The 22,851-nt window shown below is 41.8% G+C and overlaps 1 protein-coding gene across 1 annotated transcript in view; it reads right to left on the bottom strand.

The window, feature by feature from the left end:
• col7a1l (collagen type VII alpha 1-like) overlaps positions 1-22,851 on the bottom strand; it is a gene marked incomplete at both ends in the record, with an annotated part of 222,091 nt that overhangs the window by 68,520 nt on the left and 130,720 nt on the right. Inside the window, 13 exons of the mRNA XM_080753927.1 lie at positions 5,137-5,187; positions 6,096-6,182; positions 8,048-8,137; positions 10,603-10,677; positions 11,841-12,032; positions 12,360-12,440; positions 14,151-14,315; positions 14,446-14,481; positions 17,045-17,083; positions 17,187-17,222; positions 21,190-21,252; positions 22,249-22,320; positions 22,589-22,615. Coding sequence (XP_080610053.1) covers positions 5,137-5,187; positions 6,096-6,182; positions 8,048-8,137; positions 10,603-10,677; positions 11,841-12,032; positions 12,360-12,440; positions 14,151-14,315; positions 14,446-14,481; positions 17,045-17,083; positions 17,187-17,222; positions 21,190-21,252; positions 22,249-22,320; positions 22,589-22,615 — 1,014 coding nt within the window. The remainder of the gene's footprint in view (positions 1-5,136; positions 5,188-6,095; positions 6,183-8,047; positions 8,138-10,602; positions 10,678-11,840; positions 12,033-12,359; positions 12,441-14,150; positions 14,316-14,445; positions 14,482-17,044; positions 17,084-17,186; positions 17,223-21,189; positions 21,253-22,248; positions 22,321-22,588; positions 22,616-22,851) is intronic.

Raw genomic sequence — 22,851 nt, 5'->3', positions numbered from 1 at the left:
AGCCATGTTTATAAACTTATTTGAACATCTTTTACTTTAGGCCACATGCACAGAAAGGTTAAACACATGGAAGACACAAAGATATTGAAAAAAAAAAAAAAAACACAAAGCACAAAAGTTCACCAGTGGAAAAAAGGTTTTGGAAACATAGCTGATCAAACATTATATATTTTCTGAATGTTAGTTATTTAAAATCAAAGCAGCACTAAGTAACCTTTTAAAAATATAGAATATTACAATTCTAAAGTTACATTTTAAGCACTGACAATCCATAAACTCCATAAATGTATAGACTCAGGGGGGGTCCCTGCTAGGGGCTTGACTGTATTACTACAGTATGTATAGTGGAGACAATGAGTTTCATCTTGACATTTGCCAGGCAGCAGTGTTGATTTCGTTGACTAAAACTATGACGAAATATGTTTGTCGACTGCGTTTTTTCACTGACGAAAACCAAATAAAAACTAAATAAAAACTGAGCTGTGATGACTAAAACTAAGACTAAATATATTGACAATTTTGTCAACAAAATAAAAACTAGACTAAAACGTTAGGGAGGGATTAGTGGAGAAGAGAGGCATTTTATGTTTGGTTGCTCTCAGGTGTTACGCGCTGAAAATAGCCGATCTACAAGCTCACAATGCATCGCAGCGCGACGCGTTATCGGCTATTTTCAGCACACAACCAAGTGTAAAATCAGTCATTACGATGCCATCAAGGCCTGCCAAAATACATTTCAGTTGACTAAATCAACTGTAGATTTAGTCGCCTAAAAACATATATTTAGTCGACTAAAATTAGACCAAAACTAAAACTTTTCAGGTGACTAAATTATGACTAAAACTAAATGACATTTTATTCAAAAGACTATGACTAAAACAAAATCAAAATTTGCTGTCAAAAACAACATTGCCAATAAGATTGCTACTAAAGCTAAGTGTATGACGTAATATGTTTGTCTGCTACCTTTATTTCATTGATGAAAACTAAATAAAAATTAAGCTTTGATGACTAAAAGTAAGACTAAATATGTTGACAATTTTGATAACAAATTAAAAAAAATAGACTAAAAGACACATCATTTTCTACTTTTGGTCACGCTCGGATCAAGCAGGTTTTCAAGCTCATGACTGACGCGTTGTGAGCTTGTAGATCTGCAATTTTCAGAGCGTGTAAAATCCACCGAAACACATAGTTGTCGACAAAATCAACTGTAGATTTAGTCGACTAAAATATTATAATATAGTCTACTAAAACTAGACTAAAACTAAAACTTTTCAGATGACTAAAATCTCAATGAATAAAGATGAATTTGCCGTCAAAATCAACACTAGCCAATCACGCCAATGCTTGCAAAGACTCTTGGGTAATGAAGTCAAAGACGTTGGCTGCCATGTTGTTTGTGTCCAAAGTGGTCACCGACGCCCCAAACTACATACATAGTGCTGCTTTAACAGTAAACAGAATACAATCTTTATGTCCGTGTTTCAATAAATAAAAGCTTTTCATGACAAACTTGATACAAAACGGATACACAAACACATCTGTTCTCAATCAGCTTAACTAATCTAGTCTTTGCAACACAAACATATTGTTGTTTATTATCATTTTTTTAACATAAATAAATTAGGAATATAAGACAACGAGTCTTGTTGTCTCGGGGGCGTGGTTTGCGACGTGTGACATCACAGCGCTGCGTGAAAAGGTTGTTTTCCCCCCCGGCCGCCCGGTCGTGAATATGGCGATCTGGTTCGTGGGTGCTCGAGTGGGGGACGATCTTCACCGGCGATAAACGTCACCGCAAAACGTACACAACACTCGGTGCGTTCGGTCAGTCGATCACAAACGCTTACGGGACTCTAGAGTCGCGTTCTCTCAGGGTTTAAGACGTGTCCTGTACAAAAAAAGGTGGGGAAAAAAGGAGAAAGTATTAAAAAAAAGTTCACTCTTTGGAATAGAGCACCGAAGTCTGACGTCACTGCCGCAAGAAAGCGCTACCGTGATTTTTCGTATTGGAACTCCTACAGGGGGAATCTTAGATTGTGTCATATAAGAACTGTGTTCGAAAAGATAAGCTAACACCCTGGCGGTTTTACTCGTATGGATGTGAAGCGTTAGCCTGGGTGCCAGCATGTTCGCTCCGTTCCATGATATGTTTTGTCTCTCCGCATCACAGTCTGGAAAGCCTCGTATCTCCAAGGGGAGGTGGGACATAGAAGCGGGATTCACACATCCGTGGCTTCCGGTCTTTGGTGATGTCTGTCAAACACACCAGTGTGCTGAGTGTGTTTATGATGACATTGCTACGATCACCCAGGCTAGTGAAGCGTTACTGACGGTGGAAAAAAAGGGCTAACCTGCCAACTCTGGTGAACGCTAACCTGCCAACGCTGGTGAATGCTAACCTGCCAACACTGGCATGCGCTAACCTGCCAATGCTGGTGAACACTAACCTGTCGATGCTGGTGAATGCTAACCTGCCAATGCTGGTGAACACTAACCTGCCGATGCTGGTTAATGCTAACTTGCCGATGCTGGTGAATGCTAACCTGCAGACGCAGGCAAATGCTAACCTGCCAATGCTGGTGAACACTAACCTGCCGACACTGGTGAATGCTAACCTGCCGACACTGGTGAATGCTAACCTGCAGACACAGGCAAATGCTAACCTGCCGATGCTGGTGAATGCTAACCTGCCGATGATGGTGAACGCTAACCTGCCGACACTGGTGAACACTAACCTGCTGACAATGGTGAACGCTAACCTGTCGACACTGGTGAACGTTAACCTGCCCACGCTGGTGAACGCTAACCTGCCCACACTGGTGAATGCTAATCTGGTGAATGCTAACCCTAAGCCTACACCCTAACCCTAACCAGACTCCTGGGAACTCGAAAAACAAAGGGACCTTGGAATATTGAGATTTCTTTTACTAATTTATCCAAAGACTCGTTACCAAATGTAACTCAACATGACGACACAGTCACCTACTGTACACATACAGTACTGTACCAGAATCGCCAGATTGGTTTGTTTATTTTCTGAACACCGTTCTTATTATGACACGATCTAGGATTCCCCTATGGCAGTGTTTTTTTTTTTTTTTTTTTTTTTATCAAGGTCCATTATTTATTCAGCATTTGAGCCACGGAACCATCGTTTGATACATTTAGCCTCTCAGACCTCAATAACAGGCCAACGTCTATCAAAATAACACACGTAGACTTGTTGTTAATTAAGTAATGCAGATGTTAAACTAACGATAATTTAACTCTTGAGAGCAGAAAACAAAACCAAGTTAAAGATCTATAATAGGTCCATATGGTTACCAACTCTCCATCATTTGGCTAAGGACCACCTGGAACCCTCTCAAGGACCACTGGTGGCTCCCGGACCACTGGTTGAAAACCACTGCCCAATGGGAACTCCAATACTCCCCCTAGTAATGTCAGGACTCCGGCGCTCTATAAGCTTTCTGTTTAGTAAATCACTCCGTTAAAAGTGTAGCATACAGAATCATCATCGCCTCATAGCTACTCAGGCATGGTCATGCTGCAAAGCATGCTGGGACGTGGCGGTATTTCTACGGCGTCCTAATTACCTCATGCTTTGGTCTTATGTTGCGGCTATCATGTTCGGTTGGTGTAGGTGTGCATTTTAATGCTTAGTATATAACTGTGTTATGAATTATGTTTTTAATTCACATTGCATTCGTATTATATAAAAAGATACACCTTTTTTGCACTGGTGATTTTGTATTGTTTCAGGTTGTTAGTAAGAGAAACAAATGTTTGAAATGACAAGTGTTCATGGTCAATGATAATTATGATAATATACTTATGAAAAAAGGAGACATCCCTTAAAAAATGTAATCCGCACACCCCTGGCAAGGTTTTACTCAAGTAATTTTGTGTTCCGGGTTTTACTTGCAACAAGTAAAAACAAGTAAAAAGAGTGTTTGATACTTTTACTTGAGTAAAAAAATAGTACTTTTACAACCACTGGTGATGGTGCAACAGGTAATCAGACTAATGAATTTAACCCATTTAGGCCTAGAATTATTGAATGCTTTAACCAGTGAAAAATAGCAGATATACAAGCTCACAGCGCGGCACCGAGTGCCCCGCTGCGAGCTTGTAGATCTGCTATTTTTGAAAAATCTTGAAAATTAGAATTTTGACCGATTCTATAAGTGTCTTTTGAATCCTTATGAAGACTTTTTTGAAAAACCTATGTTTCTATGTCAGCAATCTGGCCAGCCATCGTCAAAGAAAAGGTCCTTTTCACTTGGAGCTCAGTTAGTCTGTTCTTGAGAGACTGCTATGTCAGTGGTTCTCAAACCTTTTCATGTGAAGGACCCCCAAAATTATATGTATTTGGCCACGGACCCCCGTCTCAAAATATTTAGTTCGCTTTAAAAATACATATATTCAAAGATTTGCACATATACTTTTTCAAAAATAGCAGATCTACAAGCTCACAGCGCGGCACTCGCTGTGAGCTTGTATATCTGCTATTTTTCACTGGTTAAAGCATTCAATAATTCTAGGCCTACAATGACATTTTCAAAAATGCCAAAATTGGTCCTGAGTTCGTCAACCTCAGTCAATGACCTCTGTGACACGACTTCCCCCTTGACCTTGAGCACCTGTCAATCCCATTCATTGATTAGTGTACGGCGGAAAGAGCGTTGCATTCCCACACGTCATGCAAGGAGCCGCGAAGCCTCGTTTATACGACGCCACCGCACGACGGTGGCCGCTTTGCCGACGCCAAAATCTGATCTTCAAGCTAACAAACGTATCGCGTTGCGATGCGTTGATTAGTGGCAGTCGGTAAGCGGCACTTGGTCGCACGATGGAATGCGTATAAATGAAGCTCAAGAACGATTAAGCACACGCAGAAGATAGCACATTTTCCGGCGTGCGCCTCCGTTGCTCAACGGAGGGCGGGGCTTAAAGTCTATCATAGTCCAGGGTGAAGAGCTATCGCCTCACTGCGGTGTAGTTTTCTAGCTATCACCTAGGCTAGACATTTTTTGGTGATAGCTAGAAAACTACACCGCGGTGATGGCTCATCACCCCAGACTGTACTATGATAGGGCCATTAGCCAGTGGACCCAGTCCGATCCATACCTTGTCTTTGTCTTGTGTCGTGAAGGGAGGCGTCGCCGTTGAATGCTCCTCCTAATCAGGATAAAACAGCACATAAGACTTATTTTAATACAATATGCAGCACAGAATATATGCACACAGAGGTGTGCATATATTTAGACTGGGAACACATTATTATGCATGTTTCTATGTCAGTGATGCTCAAACCTTTTCATGTGAAGGACCCATAAAATCATATGTATTTGGCCACGGACACCCACCTCAAAACATTTAGTTCCAGGGACCCCCCCCCCCCCCCCCCCCCCAGAAGCAAAATTTGAGTTACAAATGTTCGCTTAAAAAATACATAGGCCTATATTCAAAGATTTGCACACATTTTCACGACTTTTCAAAAATAGCAGATCTACAAGCTCGCAGCGTGGCATTCGGTGCTGTGCTGTGAGCTTGTATATCTGCTATTTTTCAAGAGCTAAAGTATAAAATAATTAAGGCCCCTCCACCTTGGGCCCTAGTAACTCAGTCCCACTCCCCCCCCCCCCCCCTTGTGACGCCCCTGTATGCACACTGCATTGTTGAAGTCAAGACGTGCTGCTTTGCCATCAGAATGTCTATCTCGTCTACCTCTAAAACAAGGGTCTTCAACAGGGGGTCCGGGTCCCCTAGGGGGTCCTCAGAGTTACTACAGCGGGTCCTCCAAATCTTTGAGTGATAGAAAAAAAAATCCTTTTTAGCGAGATTCTTAACCAGATTCTGAGAACTTCATCCAAAAAATAGCAGGTCTACAAGCTCATAACTGGCAGGCTTCCATACATATTAGAAATGCTGTCCACCGATAATACGTTTACTGATTCTGATTCCCATAACTAACTCGGTTGATAGGCCTACAATGTACCTATCCAATACCAGTGTAAGTGAAGTCATGTTTTCCATAATTATTATAATATTATTATATATTATCAATTAGCCTCAGTGTCTCTCACCTGCGTTTCCGCGGCTGTGTGTGAGCTACTGTTAGAGGAACGGTCCGCCGGCGTTTTGAAGCGTTTAGCATCGTGCGCCGATCCATGCTAGTGGGGTCAAAACAACCAGGGTTCAACAGTTATTTTACAATACATAGATAAGAGTTTATGAGACACAGAAACTGAAGGGTGCTGTAAGGGTTCCCAAACCTTTCAGGCAGTGACCCCCCAAAATAATCAACTTTGAACTGGGGACCACTGATAGTAATCATATTGAACTGGGCACCCCCCAAAATAATCATATTTGAACTAGGGACCCCCAAAAAATAACCAGAGCATCATCATCATCGTACCAGTTCCTCTCCTCTCCCATCCCGAGAGGCCAAAGTGTCTTCTGTGGAAAGTTTTTCCTGTTGCAAATGAAACAAAGTAAAAACAACAAAAAGTAGTTATTTCACCGTCCTCCTAGGACTGTAAAAAAAAAAAAAAGGGGGGAAAAATTGAACACACCAAGAAAAAGATCCTACTGTAAGTAATTTGTCGGTATATCGACATACTTTTCTGTATACAGTTTCTGTGCAAATCAACTTCAGCTGGGTGTAGTGCAAATACATGTGCTATGAGGAGGGTTTGTTACCAAGCTGCCAAACAACAAAGAAACATCTCATGATAGATAAAAGCAAAGAGCCCTCAAGACACTCACAACCTGATAGCCAATACACTCCACCTCGGCTGTGGAGTGCATTCATCAATACTTATTTCTACTATACTGTAGCCACCAATACAGCCCTTGAGCACGAGCGGCAAGCAGGAAAGGCATTGAGGGTTATTTGCAGGGATTCTCAAACTTTTTTGACTCAGGTGACCCCTGTAAATACATTTTTCATCCACGGCACCCGTGAATTACACTGTTCTTTTTTAGAATCTTATATCATATTACGCTACGTAAATATACAAATGTTCCCCCTAAGATACGGAATGTCACAGAAAAATATCCGTTTCCATCAGAACTAACGACTGCATCCCTATTCTGGCGGAAAAAATAGCCGATCTACAAGCTCACACCGCCTCACAACGTGACACGTTGGCACTGACGCGGGCACTAAAAAGTTGGAGAACCATCTGCACTACGAAATAGTCCACTTGCACTTGCAGTGGACTAATTTAACCTAATTCGTGAGGGGGCAGTGTTATTACTTTTTTCAACTATTTTTAATAATTCGTTCGGGCTGAGCTGTCTGTGAAAGGCACAGCCAATCAGCGACACGGCACAGAACCATATGTTGTGTATTAGCGTGACTTACAGACTCACTCACTCACGGACGGAAGGAAGTTGGAGATTTTCATAGTAACTGCGGTCTGACGGTCGCAAACAAGGACGGGTGTTTTCGATTAATCTATCATGGTTAAAATGGAACTTGAATTACAATGGGTTTGTATCCACAAGTTTACAGCGTCCCATCGTGCGGAAGGGTGGCGGCAGTGCCGGAGCCGCAGCCGAGCCGAGTGTGATCTCCAAGCTCACAACGGTGAGCTTGTATGTCAGCTGTTCTCCGGATGTGTCTAACACATAATTAGCCTGTAGGTATGCCCCTCCCAAAAAAGCTTTTGTCCAATGCTAGCTTAGAATAACTTCCTAAGCAGGAAGTTATTCTAAGCTAGAATTGGACAAAAGCTTTTTGGGAGGGGCATATTCTAAGCTAGCATTGGACAAAAGCTTTTTGGGAGGGGCATATTCTAAGCTAGCATTGGACAAAAGCTATTTGGGAGGGGCATAGCTACAGGCTAATTCCACGGTAAATTCCCACGGGAACAGGTGGATAGGAAGGGGGCTTGTCTGATAAAAACGTCAAATATCTAAATACTGAATCAAGCAACTTTAAAAAAAAATGTAGACGGTAAAATGCATTTTCTTTTTTTAAGTGAAATATCCCTTTGACACTGACAAGGAGAAGCTCTGTATTCTTTGGTACCTTCCACAACCAACCCACCTCATATTCATAACTGTACTCTTCGTCGTTACGAATCGTCTCATCGTCTTCCTCGTCTGTCAACTCGCCCACCTTTCAGACGAGAGGAGAAGCAAGGGAAGGAGTATCATTATTAATGGATCACAGATCAACAGTCGGTGCTAGCAGGCCCAAGATGCAAAAGCAAAGCAAAACAAACACGAATGAAATGACAGCCACCACAGCTGTTTGAGGCAAGCACACACTGACGCTATAGGACAAACACATGCATTTAAATTGCCTTCAAATTATATTTTCCAACTTTGACAAAATCCTTATTCATGTTTCAGTTTTAGTTCTATATTTGCAGCGGAGCAGATATTGCCACACACACATGTCAGTGTTAGAGCACAGCGGAACGGTTGGTTTTGTTAGTTAGCTCTCGGTTTTAGCGGTTTAGTCTCTCCAGCTAAAACAGTTTGAGACGGAGTCTCCAGCTAAAACAGTTTGAGACGGAGTCTCCAGCTAAAACAGTTTTAGACGGAGTCTCCAGCTAAAACAGTTTTAGACGGAGTCTCCAGCTAAAACAGTTTTAGACGGAGTCTCTCCAGCTAAAACAGTTTCAGACGGAGTCTCCAGCTAAAACAGTTTTAGACGGAGTCTCTCCAGCTAAAACAAATTCAGACGGAGTCTCCAGCTAAAACAGTTAGTTTTAGACGGAGTCTCCAGCTAAAACAGATTTATACGGAGTCTCCAGCTAAAACAGTTAGTTTTAGACTGAGTCTCCAGTTTTAGACGTAGTCTCCAGCTAAAACAGTTTTATACAGAGTCTCTCCAGCTAAAACAGATTTAGACGGAGTCTCCAGCTAAAACAGTTAGTTTTAGACGGAGTCTCCAGTTTTAGACGTAGTCTCCAGCTAAAACAGTTTTATACGGAGTCTCTCCAGCTAAAATAGTTTTAGACGGAGTCTCTCCAGCTAAAACAGATTTAGACGGAGTCTCCAGCTAAAACAGTTAGTTTTAGACGGAGTCTCCAGTTTTAGACGGAGTCTCCAGCTAAAACAGTTTTAGACGGAGTCAACAGCTAAAACAGTTTTAGACGGAGTCAACAGCTAAAACAGTTTTAGACGGAAAACAGTTTTGCGTTTCGGTGGACATTTACCAGGCGTTGTCTCTGCCTCTTATGTCTTCCTTTGTTTCCTTTCCCCTGGTTAAGAAGTTCACAGTCAGTTAAAATGAAGGGAAAAGGTTTAAACATGAAGTTCACAGTCAGTCAGAACGAAGGGAAAAGGTTTAAACATGACTCACAAGTAGGTTGGTAAAGAAAAAGGGATATTAACACTTAACCACTTATACCACGTATACCACTTATAATTTGTTGAGCGTCCCTTTACTAGTGAATCTTGTGATTTCACTCAACATTAAATATCTTAACGTAGAGTTAAATATCGTAACTAGACGATCCACTAGGCTCGCAACAACGTGTTGTGAGCCTGTGGATCTGCAAACGTTTGCTGGGGTTTAAGTGGTTAAGGAAGATAAGAGAGAGAGTAAAATAGTAGTTAAAGAATATAAGAGAAGTCAGTCATGTTAAGGTTTATCAGAGAATTTTGTGACGTATTTAATAGTATTTAATTATATTACATACTGTACACTGTATATTAAAGAACATGGTCACTGTCAGACAGAAACCTTGTATCTCTAGATTTAATCATTTTCTGTTTGTTTGTTTTTTCCATTAATGAATGCTCTAGTCTAGTGTATACTAGTCGTATGACAGTGCCACACAAGAGTAATGAAAATAGCCGACCTACAAGATCGCCTATTTTCCCTCCCGGGAAAAGCGTAGGCTATATATTAAATTCTTCACCTTTAGTGACATATCAAAACTTTCTTTCCATTTCCTGAAAAGTAACAACTTTGAAAATACACTGTCAGGCAGAAACCTCTTATCTCCATATATTGTATATATATATTTTTTTTTTTCTTTTTTTTTTTTTTACTTTAGTTTTTTTCTCTTTTTTTATGTAAATTATCACCCCTACTTCAGTGGTTCTCAACCAGTGGTCCTTTGAGGTGGTTCCAGGTGGTCCCCAGCTAAAAGAGGTTGAGTTGGTAACCAAAAGGACCCTTATAGATCTTTAATTCTTGTGAAGGTCAAATGTTACGCTCTCAAGAGCTAAATTATTGTTAAACACCTGAATTACTTCATTTACAAGGAGTCTAAACAATTAGAGAACGTATATGTTTTATTATTTTATTAACGTTATGCCTGTTACCAATGTTCGAGTTAACACAAATGTTTGAGCTTGTAGATCTGCTACTTTTGATGCCTTTGAATAATTCCTGAAAAGCAACAGTTTTTGGACATAATAGGTTTTTCACCCGACAGAGACAGATACGATATCACAGCATTCAAAGTCTCGAAAGGTTATGAAAAAATCATAAGACAACATTTTTTTTCTGTGGTATTTCTTTTGGTGATCAAATAAAGCGGGAATAATTATTTATTTTGGCACGGGGATCCCCACACTGTGCTGCTGTCACAGCACCGTCACGGAGAAGCTCTTTAATTGTACCTTTCCACCACGATCCTTGTTCTTCCTCTTCTCTGCCGAGATCTTCTTCACCGAGTCTCCTCCCTGTGACAGGAGCTTGACACGCACACGCACACGCACACGCACACGCACACGCACACGCACGCGCACAATTCAATTCCATTCAAAGGAGCTTTATTGGCGTGAGAAAACAAACATTTACATTGCTAAAGCAAGTATCAAAATAAAATAAAAACAGTTGAAAAATGGGGACACACGGTACAGTTGGAGGGGGCAGAGCTACGTCACATTTTGGCGTTATGCATAATGTAATAGCCTATACAGAGTATCAAGCTTTTTTTTCTTTTTGAACAAATAGCAGCAATTATTTGCAGTCGCTTTGGGACAAAAAGCTGCATTTTATTCTCAAAACGATTTTAAGTAGTATAGCTACAGAAAAAAAGCCTCATATTTAAAATGTGTTTTAAAAGGTAGCAGCTGTTTGTATGTGCAGTAGGTCTAGATGCCTCTCAATGGTTTGTAGTCCTTAGGGTGGTTGTATCCCATTCTCTAGCCTTCTTTTATAGCAACAGTTAACAAATCTTGCTGCTGTGTTCGCACATGGTTGTATTTCAACCAGTAGGTATGAGAGTTTTTTGTCGTTGGTCATGTTTCCAAACTCACTTTGGGTGTGTGTAATCTGTGGGAAGTAGGCCTATGTGTCTCTGATGTCTTAACCGATTTAGTGCCATTCCCGAGATATCTCGCGAAATTCCCTTTGATGTTCGCAGTGCCATTCCCGAGATATCTCGTGAAAAGTAATATATTACTGTAACGGCAGTTATCCTACCGGGTACAATGGCGGAAGGCCCCGAGCCGATCTCCCTCGCTGATTTATCATCATCACGGATCCACGAGCACAAAATAGTAATCCCATAACATTGAGGCAGACGGGGAATCTCATCTTTAATGTCCATTATCTCAAAACAACACTTTCAAAGCGCAGATGGCAATAGATGCTCGCTTATAAAACACATGTTGAAAAGCACCGATCCGATCCGCCATTACACCACGTAAACAATGATCGATTCCGGTGAAGGACGCGATGACGTCAGACCGGAAGTGTTAACGCTATGGACTTCTGGCCTTCAAAATAAGATACTGGCCGTTTATGGAGCCAGCGAGAGGCACTCTGGACATTTTAATCCGTTAATTTCTGGGGCACAAAATGGGTTAATAGTGAGCAGTAGTGGTTACCCCTTGCTGTATGGTTTCCTTACCTCTGGCGGCGCGGTGTGGTTGAAGGCAGCGTTGATCGCGGTGAGATTCATTCTGTGGGACGAGATCTCTCTCCCAGCCGTCATCAACGTTCCCTTGGAGCCGAGCCCCGCCCTGCCAAGCTCCGCCTCCTCCGGCGATGACACGCCCCGCCACGCCGTCAGATCGTCTTCTGAGGCCTCATTCAGTGAGTCCTTCCAGAGGGAAAAAAAAAACGGTTGGGGCAGCGAACGCCATCAAGGCCAGTCAAAGTACATCTGAAGGCCTGTAGTGTCCATACTACTCCGAAACCTAACTTTTCGTCAGAAAGGTTCCCGTTTAACTACAAAATGACATCACTCGTAAGTCGTAACTTCTGAAAACCATTGCCCCGAATTAGAGTTCGGAAAGCTGCACGTCGGAAAGTCGGAACTCTCCGACGAAAAGTTTGGTTTCGGATCAACTGTATCAACTGTAGATTTAGTCGACTAAAACCTTATGGAAGTAAATGGAGTTTTATTCAAAAGAATAAAACTACTTACAGCTGAGAGAGGCTCTTGGAGTTGTCGGTCCAACTCCGTTTCTACCTCGGACTGTTTGGGGAGCTCGAACATCACCGAACTCTGTTTCACAAAAAAACAAGATCACGTGTGTTTAAAATTCAATGAGTGCCATTTTTTCTAACCCTACTTTTAAGGTCAAATTAACATACAAAAAAGAGAGAGAAAATACAACAGTGTGCCATGAAAAGCAGAAAGGTTGAAAGTACACTGTGACCAATTGAATAAAAGAAAATGCCCCAAAGATCCAGAGCACGCATTAACCCATTAAGACCTGGAACTTTAACCATTATTTTAGGCTTTAAAAATAAAAAAATAAAATAGCAGTGCCTCGCTGCGAGCTTGTAGATCTGCTATTTTAGCAAAATCGCGAATATATCTTTTTAAAAGCAAACATTTGTAACTCAAATAATTGCTTCTGGGTGGTCCCTGGCACAACATATTTTGAGATGGGGATCCGCGGCTGATTTAGAAGAAGGAGTTAGAAGACATGTATAGAATTGGGTCAATATATTTAAAGACTTGCACCATTTTTCATGGTAAAAAATAGCAGATACATGAGGCCCCGGGGGAAACGGCGAAGTCGGGACGACACGCTGTGAAGGTCAGTAGGGATGAAGCGACCGACCACCTTCGTGCGGAGTCCTTCCAAGCCGACCCAGAGCCGGTGGTGACGCACCACCTCGGAGGAACTGCGCCCGGCCGGGGAATCGGGGTGGCGAGTAATAAAAGCTCACAGCACGGTAATAATGAATGAATGAATAAAACATTTGAACCCATTATAGTCGCGTGGGTGCTGTGTGTGTATAACCTGAATTCATTCAATATATATACTATATTATAGTGCTCAGTGGGAATGGCCCTTTAAAGCTATACTGTGTAAGTTGCTCAACTAGTGGTCAGTAGCGGTATTGCTTTTTTCGGCCGTTTTTCGGCCGGAGTCGTCGCGGACCACCGCCGCGGACCACCGGAGCGGCGCCGCAAACCACCGCGACCGATAGTAATCCGTGGAGGGGTAGAACGCATGGTAGAACGTAATTTTCTGGCCAGGATTTGTGGATTAAGAGGTTAAAATCCTTCACCATGGTAAACACTGTAGCCAAGCGGAGGCGCTTCCTGGAGACCAGAGCAGATAAGCTGTGATTGGCCGGTAGTGTACCATGTGTGCATGATCGGCGATGTGATTGGGCAACGTATACACAACGTATACAGATGATGCAGATTACGTCATTTTGGCGCGAAATCCCGCCCCTGTCACTGCTAAGAAGAAAACATATAAAGAGAAGGCTTCAGAAGCTGAAAATAACGGAGTGGGTGTTCTAAAACTTTAGCGATTTAACAGTTAGGACAATTTTAAGATTTGTTTTATAAAAAAAGTTACATGGTACAACTTTAAATATGTTGTCAATGTTATCAACAAATGAAAACTGGACTAAAGTGTCAGGGAGGGACTAGTGGAGAAGAGATCCAGTAGAACTAAAAGACAAATCATTTTTGTTTGATTGCGCTCGGGTGTTGCGTGCTGAAAATAGCCAATTTACAAGCTCACAACGTGTCGCAGCGCGACGCGTTGTGAGATCGGCTATTTTCACAACCAAGTGTAAAATCTACCATTACAACACCATCAATGCCTGCCAAAATACATTTTAAAGTCGACAAAATCAAATGTAGATTTAGTCAACGAAAATTGTATATTTAGTCAACTAAAACATTTCAGATTACTAAAATTTGACTAAAACTAAATAGAAAATTAGCTTCCAAAGTCTACACTACCGTGAGCTCAGTGATGACATTGGATCGGTGGACATCTCCCTCCTGATTCGTTCTCCTGGAGTCTTCTCCCTCCCTATTGGCTCTCCTGGAGTCGTTCAGGACCTGGAGCAACTCCTCCATCCCGTCCTGGAGCAGCCTGTCAATCAACGCCTTCAGCAGGGACAGCTGGGAAATGGAGTTTTTTCTTTAGTCGGTCACACAGTGATTTACTGAACTACAGTCAGGGATATTTTTATTTTATTATTTATTTTTTGTAAATGACGACAGCTGTAATATTTTCTACTGTGAAACTCACGCGAATGCCATAGCCTTCAAACATCACCTCAATGTCCTGGAAGAGACGAAAACAAATCCATCAATACTTTAATAATAATGATACTAAACAAATACATCATTGTAAATCTATGGTGCAACAGTAAATTGAACCAATCCATTATAAAAATAATAGATTTGAAAGAATAGAAGAACATGACAGGACTACAAGCTGATAATTAGCTTGTGGATTGTCTATTTCTGCGTGAAACCATTGCATGATTAAGTATTAGGACTTAAGTGGTTAACCAGACTAATCGATGTATGCACCAGTAAGACTCCCTAATCGGGAGATAAGCGACCGTAGGTCACTTAACTCCACAAATAGGGCAAAAATTTGTTTTTCCAAAATCTTCCTGATCCATGTTGATGACATGAGTGTAGACATACTGTGTAGTGATTTTCGTGATTTTAGGGCAAAATCTGTAGGAGCAGTGTCCAAAAATGTGTTTTTAAAAATCGGCCTGGAGGTGGCGCTATATGGGAGAGATTCATGTTGATGGGATGAGTGTAGACATACTGTGTACCGATTTGCGTGATTTTAGGGCAAACATTTTAGGAGCAGTGTCCAAAAATGTGTTTTGCAAGAATCGGCCTCATGGTGGCGCTAGAAGAGGGCCATGTGAGAAATGAGGGGTGGGGTCTCCGCGCCGCCAAGGCGGACGAATAGGTACCGGCCCCGGCTGTCCCGGTCGCTCCTAGCCGGAGTTACGGCATTTTATGTGAGCTGCAGTGTAGGGGGTCCTCCACTGGGGGCGGCACCACTTTTGCATCCGTTCTGGAGCACCAGGAGTCGGTGGTCCCCGGGAATTCCCCGTGAGCAGCCCCGTTGGGGTGGTCATTTGGTCAGTTTAGCACATTTGGTCATTTTTTACATCTGGGGGTCCCCCAGGGACCTGGGGGTCCCTGGAGCTCCGGGGGTCCTTGGAGGTTGTAGTTTGGCAGGTAAGGAGTGTGTGTGCAAAATTTGGCATGGATCGGGGCAACGGTTGCGGAGATATGAGCAGGGCAAGAGTGTGACGTGTGACGTGTGACTGACGGACTGACTCACTCACGGACAGCCTGTGGAGGTTTTGGTCAGCAAGAGCCGCTGATACAAACGACCTACGGCCTGGTCGCGACTTAGGCCACGACTTGGAGGTCGTAGGTCCCGGTTCTGGAGGTTTTGCGCGATCTCGGTCGTAATTCAGCGACCTGGGAAGTCCGCGATCGAAACTCTACGCTTGCTAAGGGAAGGGACGCGAGTTTAGAAACTCTACCCTTGCTAAGGGAAGGAGCGCCGCGATCGAAACTCTACGCTTGCTAAGGGAAGGGACGCGAGTTTAGAAACTCTACGCTTGCTAAGGGAAGGAGCGCTCGTTTTCAACAGCGTCGGCAGGTTAGCTACTCAGTGTCGGCAGGTTAGGGTTAGGGTTAGGGTTAGGGTTAGGGTTAGGGTTAGGGTTAGGGTTAGGGTTAGAGTTAGGGTTAGGGTTAAGGTTAGGGTTAGAGTTAGAGTTGGGGTTAGGGTTAAGGATAGGTTTTGGTGCACCTCGCGCGGTCCAAGTGACTACAATGGAGCGCTTCCTACCTCCGGTTCAGCCAATCACAAGCTTCAAAAGGTTGAATAGCGCTGCTGCTCTAGAATATTCTGCAAAAAGACCTTTTAAATACGACCGCGGACTTCCCAGGTCGCTGAACAACGGCCCGATCGCGCAACAACGGCCCGGGGACGACCGAGGTGGCGCAACCACGGCCGGGGGTCGCGAAACTAGACCGGCCGCGACCTAACAAGTATGTACCGCGAACTACGACCTCCAGAACCGGGACCTACGACCTCCAGGTCGTGGCCTAGGTCGCGACCAGGCCGTAGGTCGTTCGTATCAGCGGCTGTCTCTCGTTTTGGTAGTAAATGCAATTATACAAATAAAATGTTACTATTTGCTTTGATTAAAAATACAATTTAGGCCTTTAGCAGATGCTCTTCTTCCAGAGCAACTTACAGTAAGCAAGGTAAAAAGATAATTGTATTCATTGAAAAAGTAATTAATGAAATCTCTCAAGGGGGAAAAGGATAGTTGCAGTCCTGGCACCGTGTGACCCCCTTAGCTCTGTGGTTCTCAACATTTTCAGGCCGCGACCCCCAAAATAATAATATTTTAACCGGGGACACCCTCCCACCCTGACGAGCACCAGGAGTTGAGGCATTACATTTTGTATAACACGGTTCTATTGTGAAAATAGCAGATCTACATGCTCACAACGCCTTGCGTTGCGAGGCCTTGTGAGCATGTAGATCTGCTATTTTCACAACTTCTGCCTCTAATATTTGACAGTTTGGCCAATGTTTAATCTGTCATTTTAGAGGTATTAAATTCCTTAAATTGACACTTTGGAAATGTGCAGATACGTTATATTGGTTTGTTTACTGTTGAGTGAGAACACAATTTTGCACATTAAGTTAATCATTATATAAAAATAATTTTGGGGACCCACAGGTTGAGAACCAATGCCTTAGCTGAGAGAGAGAGAGAGATGAGGCAGGGACCCCCCTGAGCTCCTGCAGTATCTCTGACTCAGAGGACCCCCTGTTGAAGACCTACCTTCATCTCAATAGTTCTGCCGGGGGCTCCGGCGTCTCCCTGTAACAACATGGAAGATTAAACGTGACAATGTATAATAATTCTCCACAAGGAATATTTTTTTTGCTGATAGAAAGACATTTAAATGAACAGTTATTATTACCTTGTCTCCTTTGAAACCGGTTTCTCCCTTCCCTCCCTGTCAGGACATAATATGAGAGCTACAATTAGACCAACTGCTGCTGATCATAATTATCTTATTATGATCTATTACAGGGGTAGGCAACCTTAGGCACGGTGCCAACATTGGCACAGGGGAGGGTGATCACCGGCAGGGGTTTTCAAAGTGGGTGACGGGGCGCACCTGGGGTGCCGTGACGGCAGTCCAGGGGTGCCGCGAGATCATTTGATAATATTTGGAATTTATTTGGACACTTAAAACAATATTTAGTATCATGAAGTAGTGAAGTACAAAGTTATTTTCAGTCAGTTCTAACAAAAATGGCTGTTATCTCAACGTTTTCCTCGCAACATAATCACTAAAATATCGTCACTGTCAGGCAGAAACCTCTGTCGCATAAAACTAGTGAAAACAGCCGATCACACTTGTAGATCTGCTCTTTTCACTAGTTTAGTACATTTTATAGATGATAAATACAAAACGAACGGTTTTGGACATACAAGGTTTCCACCCGACAACGACGATATGCTATAAATATAAGGTGCTGGGAGTGAAAATTATAATGTAGGGGTGCCTCGGATTAAAACAAATATTCATGGGGTGCCCTGAGACAAAAAAGTTTGCGAACCCCTGAGATAGAGGATTCTTATTTTAAAAACGAATCTTTTTTTAAACGTGGCCAATTAAATGAAGTTAGCTAATTTATAGCAAATTACATTGTGCACATAATTTTACATTCATTAAAACTCTGAACTCTGACTGGGGAGGGAGTCTGGGAGATAGATGGATTATCGCTCTGGGTCTAATGATCATCATAACAATGTCCTGACAATCAAAATATGTCAAAAATAGTTGTCATTATTTTTTAAATGTGGTCAATTAAATGAAGTTAGCAAATTTATATCAAATGTCATCTTCATTAAAACTCTGAACTCTGACTCGAGAGTGAGTCAGGGAGGTGGATTATTGCTCTGGGTCTAATGATCGTTATATCGTTATATGTCCTGCCAATTAAAATATGTAAAGATATTTGTCATTAAAATGTATGTTGACGTGGCACACTGACACTCTAGAAAATAAAAACACGGCACTTCATTTCAAAAAGGTTGCTGACCCCTGATCTATTTATATCAGATCAGATCAGCCTGGCTTACCTTTATACCCGCCGGACCCTAAAGCAGACACACAGACAGACAGAGATACAGTAGAAACATGCATTTAGACCAGGGTTTCTCAAAGTGAGCGCCGTGGCAATCTAGGGTGCCGTGACCCAAGTCCATGGGCTGCCTCAGAATACTCTGATAATATTTGGAATTGATCAAGTTCCATGTCACTTCAGTTTAACCACTTATAATTAGTAAAACAGAGGTGAGTTACATTGTACTTGGTGCGATCTATTTCAGCCTACACCAAGTCTCTTCACTAAATACAGCAGATCTACAAGCTTCAAGCTTGTACTGTAGTTCGGCTATTTTTGGTGAATGTTCCCCCCAGAATAGATAGGGATGCTGGGGTTTAAGTGGTTTAAACTAACCCTGTCCTACAGTATAATGGAAACTAGTTAACTACTGTTCTTTCAAGTTTTCCTGGTGACATAAACTGTATCTTTAAAGGGCAAGATTGACATGAATGTAATGTGCTATCAAGTAACAGTGTAATTCAGGGTGGGGTACCCTGCTCCTGAGCACAACTAATGTTTGAGAACCTCGGTTTTAGAATGCATGTACAGATAAAGATAGAAACGTGCATTTAGTATGCATGTAGATACAGATAGATACAGTATATAGAAACATGCATTAATGCTTCCAGAATGCAATGCATGTCTAACCAGTTCTGTTCTCGTTTGTTTTTACTGAAGAGTTTCCACTGCAAATTACGCTTTTCTTGCCCTGAACTGGATGGAACCCTCATGAAAGCAAATACAGTGAACCTGCCTCACGGCACCCTGGTCTAAAACCACACAAATCAGAGTCTGCAGCTCATACGGTATATCCTTTCAGCTTCAATACTGTACATCTATCAGTAGGCTAAAGGCACACCACTTGTGCTTACAACTGCTGGACACGCGTGAACTCGGGTTCACTAGAAAGCAGCAAGATTCCTAAGAATCCTGAACGGTAGACAAGTGCATTTATAATGCATGTAAGACACATCATTTATAATGCATGTACTGTACCGTTAGATGTGCGTGACTTTATTAATGCATAAAGATACTTTATATGCATTTCATATTGCAGGTAGATACCGTAGAAACATATGTTTAGAACGCATGGCTCCGGCTTACGCCACACACGCCTATTAACCCTTTAAGACATGGAACCAGTTAAACCATTGTTTTATGCTTTAACTATAAAAAAATTGCAGATCTACAAGCTTGCGAGCTTGTATATATCTGCTATTTTTTTAAAAATCGTTAAATCGTTGAAAAACGCTGTCTGTGTGCAAAGACCTTTAGTGTTAAAGATTTTTTCAAAAATATCAGATATACAAGCTCGCAGCGCGGCACTCGGTGCCGCGCTGAGCTTGTATATCTGCTATTTTTCAATAGTTAAAGCTTAAACTAATAGTTAAAGTAATAATGTGTAATAATGCGTTCCTTGTCTAAATAGGTTAATAAGCATAACAGCAGCACGCTGTTGACACCAACATATCAACTTCAAAGACATGATACAATAACACCACACAGCTGCTGCTGACAGGACATACTACGCTATGCGAGGCGCTAACGAGCAGCATTAATTAATAACAAGGGCATTGGTATTTAAGATATTCAAAGAGATGCCTGAGTACTTCTCCTATGTGAGTGACGCCCACAGCGCCAGAGCACCCACATTTAGAACAAACTTGTCATTCTACTGCTGCTGTGTGAATGCCCTGACACAATCTATTACAATGGTTCTCAACCTTAATTTTCACCCCCACAATTATCATATTTCAACTGGGGACCCATCACCCTAACAAGCACTTGGAATTGTAGGAGTCGGCATTACATTAGTTTGACTCCAGCTGTTCCATTGTGAAAATGCTCATGCAGATCGTATATTTTTGCAGTTTCGGCCTCTAATAAAAACTCAGCACAAAAAGAAAGGAAACTTGACTTCGGTCCATTATATCTCCCCTTTAATAATACCAATTTGTATTGTGTTTTATTCAATTTTTATCATTGATTTGTCACCTTTACAACAAGGTACAGTTTGTAAGCATCGGGCATTCGTGGAATGAGCACCACAGCCAAATGTGTGGGTAGCGCAGACCCAAAATTTGCCAACATTCGGTCCATTATGTCTCCCCTTTAATTATGCCAAATGGTATTGTGTTTGATATCATTGTCATCGTTAATTTGTCGTTACAGTTTGTAAGGATCTGGCATTCGTGGAATGAGCAACATGCAGCCAAACGTGTGGTTAACGCCCCTCCAAAAACTTTCAAAATGGCCTGGCAGGCCTGCAATACTGTTCTTTTTTGTTCACCTTTGTTGTTTGGAGCAATGAATGATTGCACTCTCCCACAGTAATAAGGAAAAGAAAAAAAACAACACATATTGGCAATTTTTACACTTTGTTAATGTTAAGCTCAGTGTCAGGGAAGCCCAAAACGAGAGCAACCCCAGGTTGAGAACCACCATATTAAAGGATGTGTAACACTGGCCTACAAAATCATCTATCAGGAAGGAAGTTCCCATAGAAAGCAGGTGTCATTCACCGCTGCCTTTTTCCATTTTTTTCTTCTTTGTAGATACTAGTGTTTTGCATTTGTTGATGACATGCATTATTGTATAAATGTATCATATACTAGGACGATGGATTGAATATATAGGACCGCAATGGAAACTCCAGACCCCAGAACTTTTAGTGTGTTACCTTTTATCCTTTACTGTACCATGTACTGTTTACATGTCTGACTAAATTGTATTCAATCAATCAATCAATCAATCAATCAATCAATCAATCAATCAATCAATCAATCAATCAGTTATACAACTAACCGGTGCTCCAGGAGGGCCCATAGGCATGGTGAAGGCTTGTCTGATCTCATCCACGGTGGCTCCCTGGCAAAAGATGAAGATAAATTATATTGTGAATGTGATATGTTGCTTAGTATCGTCTGTTTTTGCTAAAACCAAGCATCAATTTTCGTCGACTAGAAATGCAGCCACTTCCGGGTTCTCCTCAAAGCTGCTGTTCCCATTAATTGGCCCAGCAGATGTCACTATTTCACCTTCTACTCAGATGTCAAGAAACTTTACTATGAGGATTTGGCGAACTTTACACTTGATTTTATTATCTTTATCATTAACACTTTACGTTTTCAATAGTTTAAAGTCTTTCTCACGATATGCGTTTAGTAAGGCTATGTTTCTTGGCTTCCTATTGGCTATACAGAGTGAAGACCCGCCCTCCAGCCAATAGCATTTGTTTACGACTTCCTTTCTGGAGAGGATATGGAAGGATGGCGGATTTGAACTAGCTGAAAAATACACTTCGTTTATGGTCTGTAGAAAACAATGGCGTGGCTCTGTACATTTATTTTTTACAGTCTATGGCTAAAACCTGAGAGCTGAGAACAGAGGTCCTAACATGCTATCTGCTTATAAGGAGTTCAGGTCACAGCTGCTAGGGAGTAGAGTAGTTCAGCCTTTGTTTTATGACCGTGCTTGGGAGAGAGGTTGGCGCTAACAAGCTCAGTAGAAGAGATCCAACGTTTTATTGTTTTCTTTTAGCCAATTACCAGCTGACTGTCAGGGAAGAAGAGGCCAGTCTGTCTGTGTGCCTTTCTGAAGCAACATGCATGATGTGTGAAGGTTACAGCACCGCATACAACTTTCTATCATCACTTAATATTGCATCTGAATCAAGGTATTACTATCTGATCTTTTGAGAATATTGCACTGGAGTCCATACATTATTAGTAATAGATTTCCACATCAAGACCTGCGAGATTATCAGCAGTAAGGTTGAAACGGATAACGAATCCTGCCAACATGATTACTATTCTGTATTGCACAGCTTCATTGCATGTGCTTTGCACGAGATATTTAACTTACCTCTGGAGTGACCAGAACCCGTGTACCAGGTAAGCCTGGAGATCCCGTTTCACCTTTAGACCCGTCATTTCCCTGGTTGTAAACAAATTATGAACATAATTCAATTCACCAGCTGCTGCCATTTCATATTAATGAGTGAAAAACGAATTAATCAATGTGATTTTTATAGAGTTTAAACCACATAAACGTTACATTCATATTAATTGGCTAGTCACATGACTTTACTGTACATGAATGTACTTGACCTTAAAAACGTCATGTAACTTTTACTATGCAATAATATTAATTATATAATGTACAGTGATCGTCATATCGTCAGTGATCTTTGATATGAACTTACGTTAGTGCCAGCTTCACCCTTGTCACCCTGGAAGAAGAGAAAAGTTTAATGAACTCAAAATAAGTTGAATGGTAATTTTAATTAGCCTATATGTTTTGTACATTTAGGTTTGTATTGTTTAGAAGATCACAACGCGTGGATGTCAGCTATTTTCGGTGCTTGATACCACACTGAGCATTATCAAACCCATACTGGAGATGTGGCGTAACAGCATGGATTTCTACACAGAGAGAGCAATTCTTTCAATACAAGAAGATGCTGCA

Source organism: Nannobrachium achirus (assembly GCF_963921795.1).
Source record: "Nannobrachium achirus genome assembly, chromosome: 23".
In the NCBI taxonomy this organism is placed as follows: Eukaryota; Metazoa; Chordata; class Actinopteri; order Myctophiformes; family Myctophidae; genus Nannobrachium; species Nannobrachium achirus.
The sequence above is the reverse complement of the archived record's forward strand: the minus strand, read 5'-3'. Positions and strand labels throughout refer to the sequence as shown.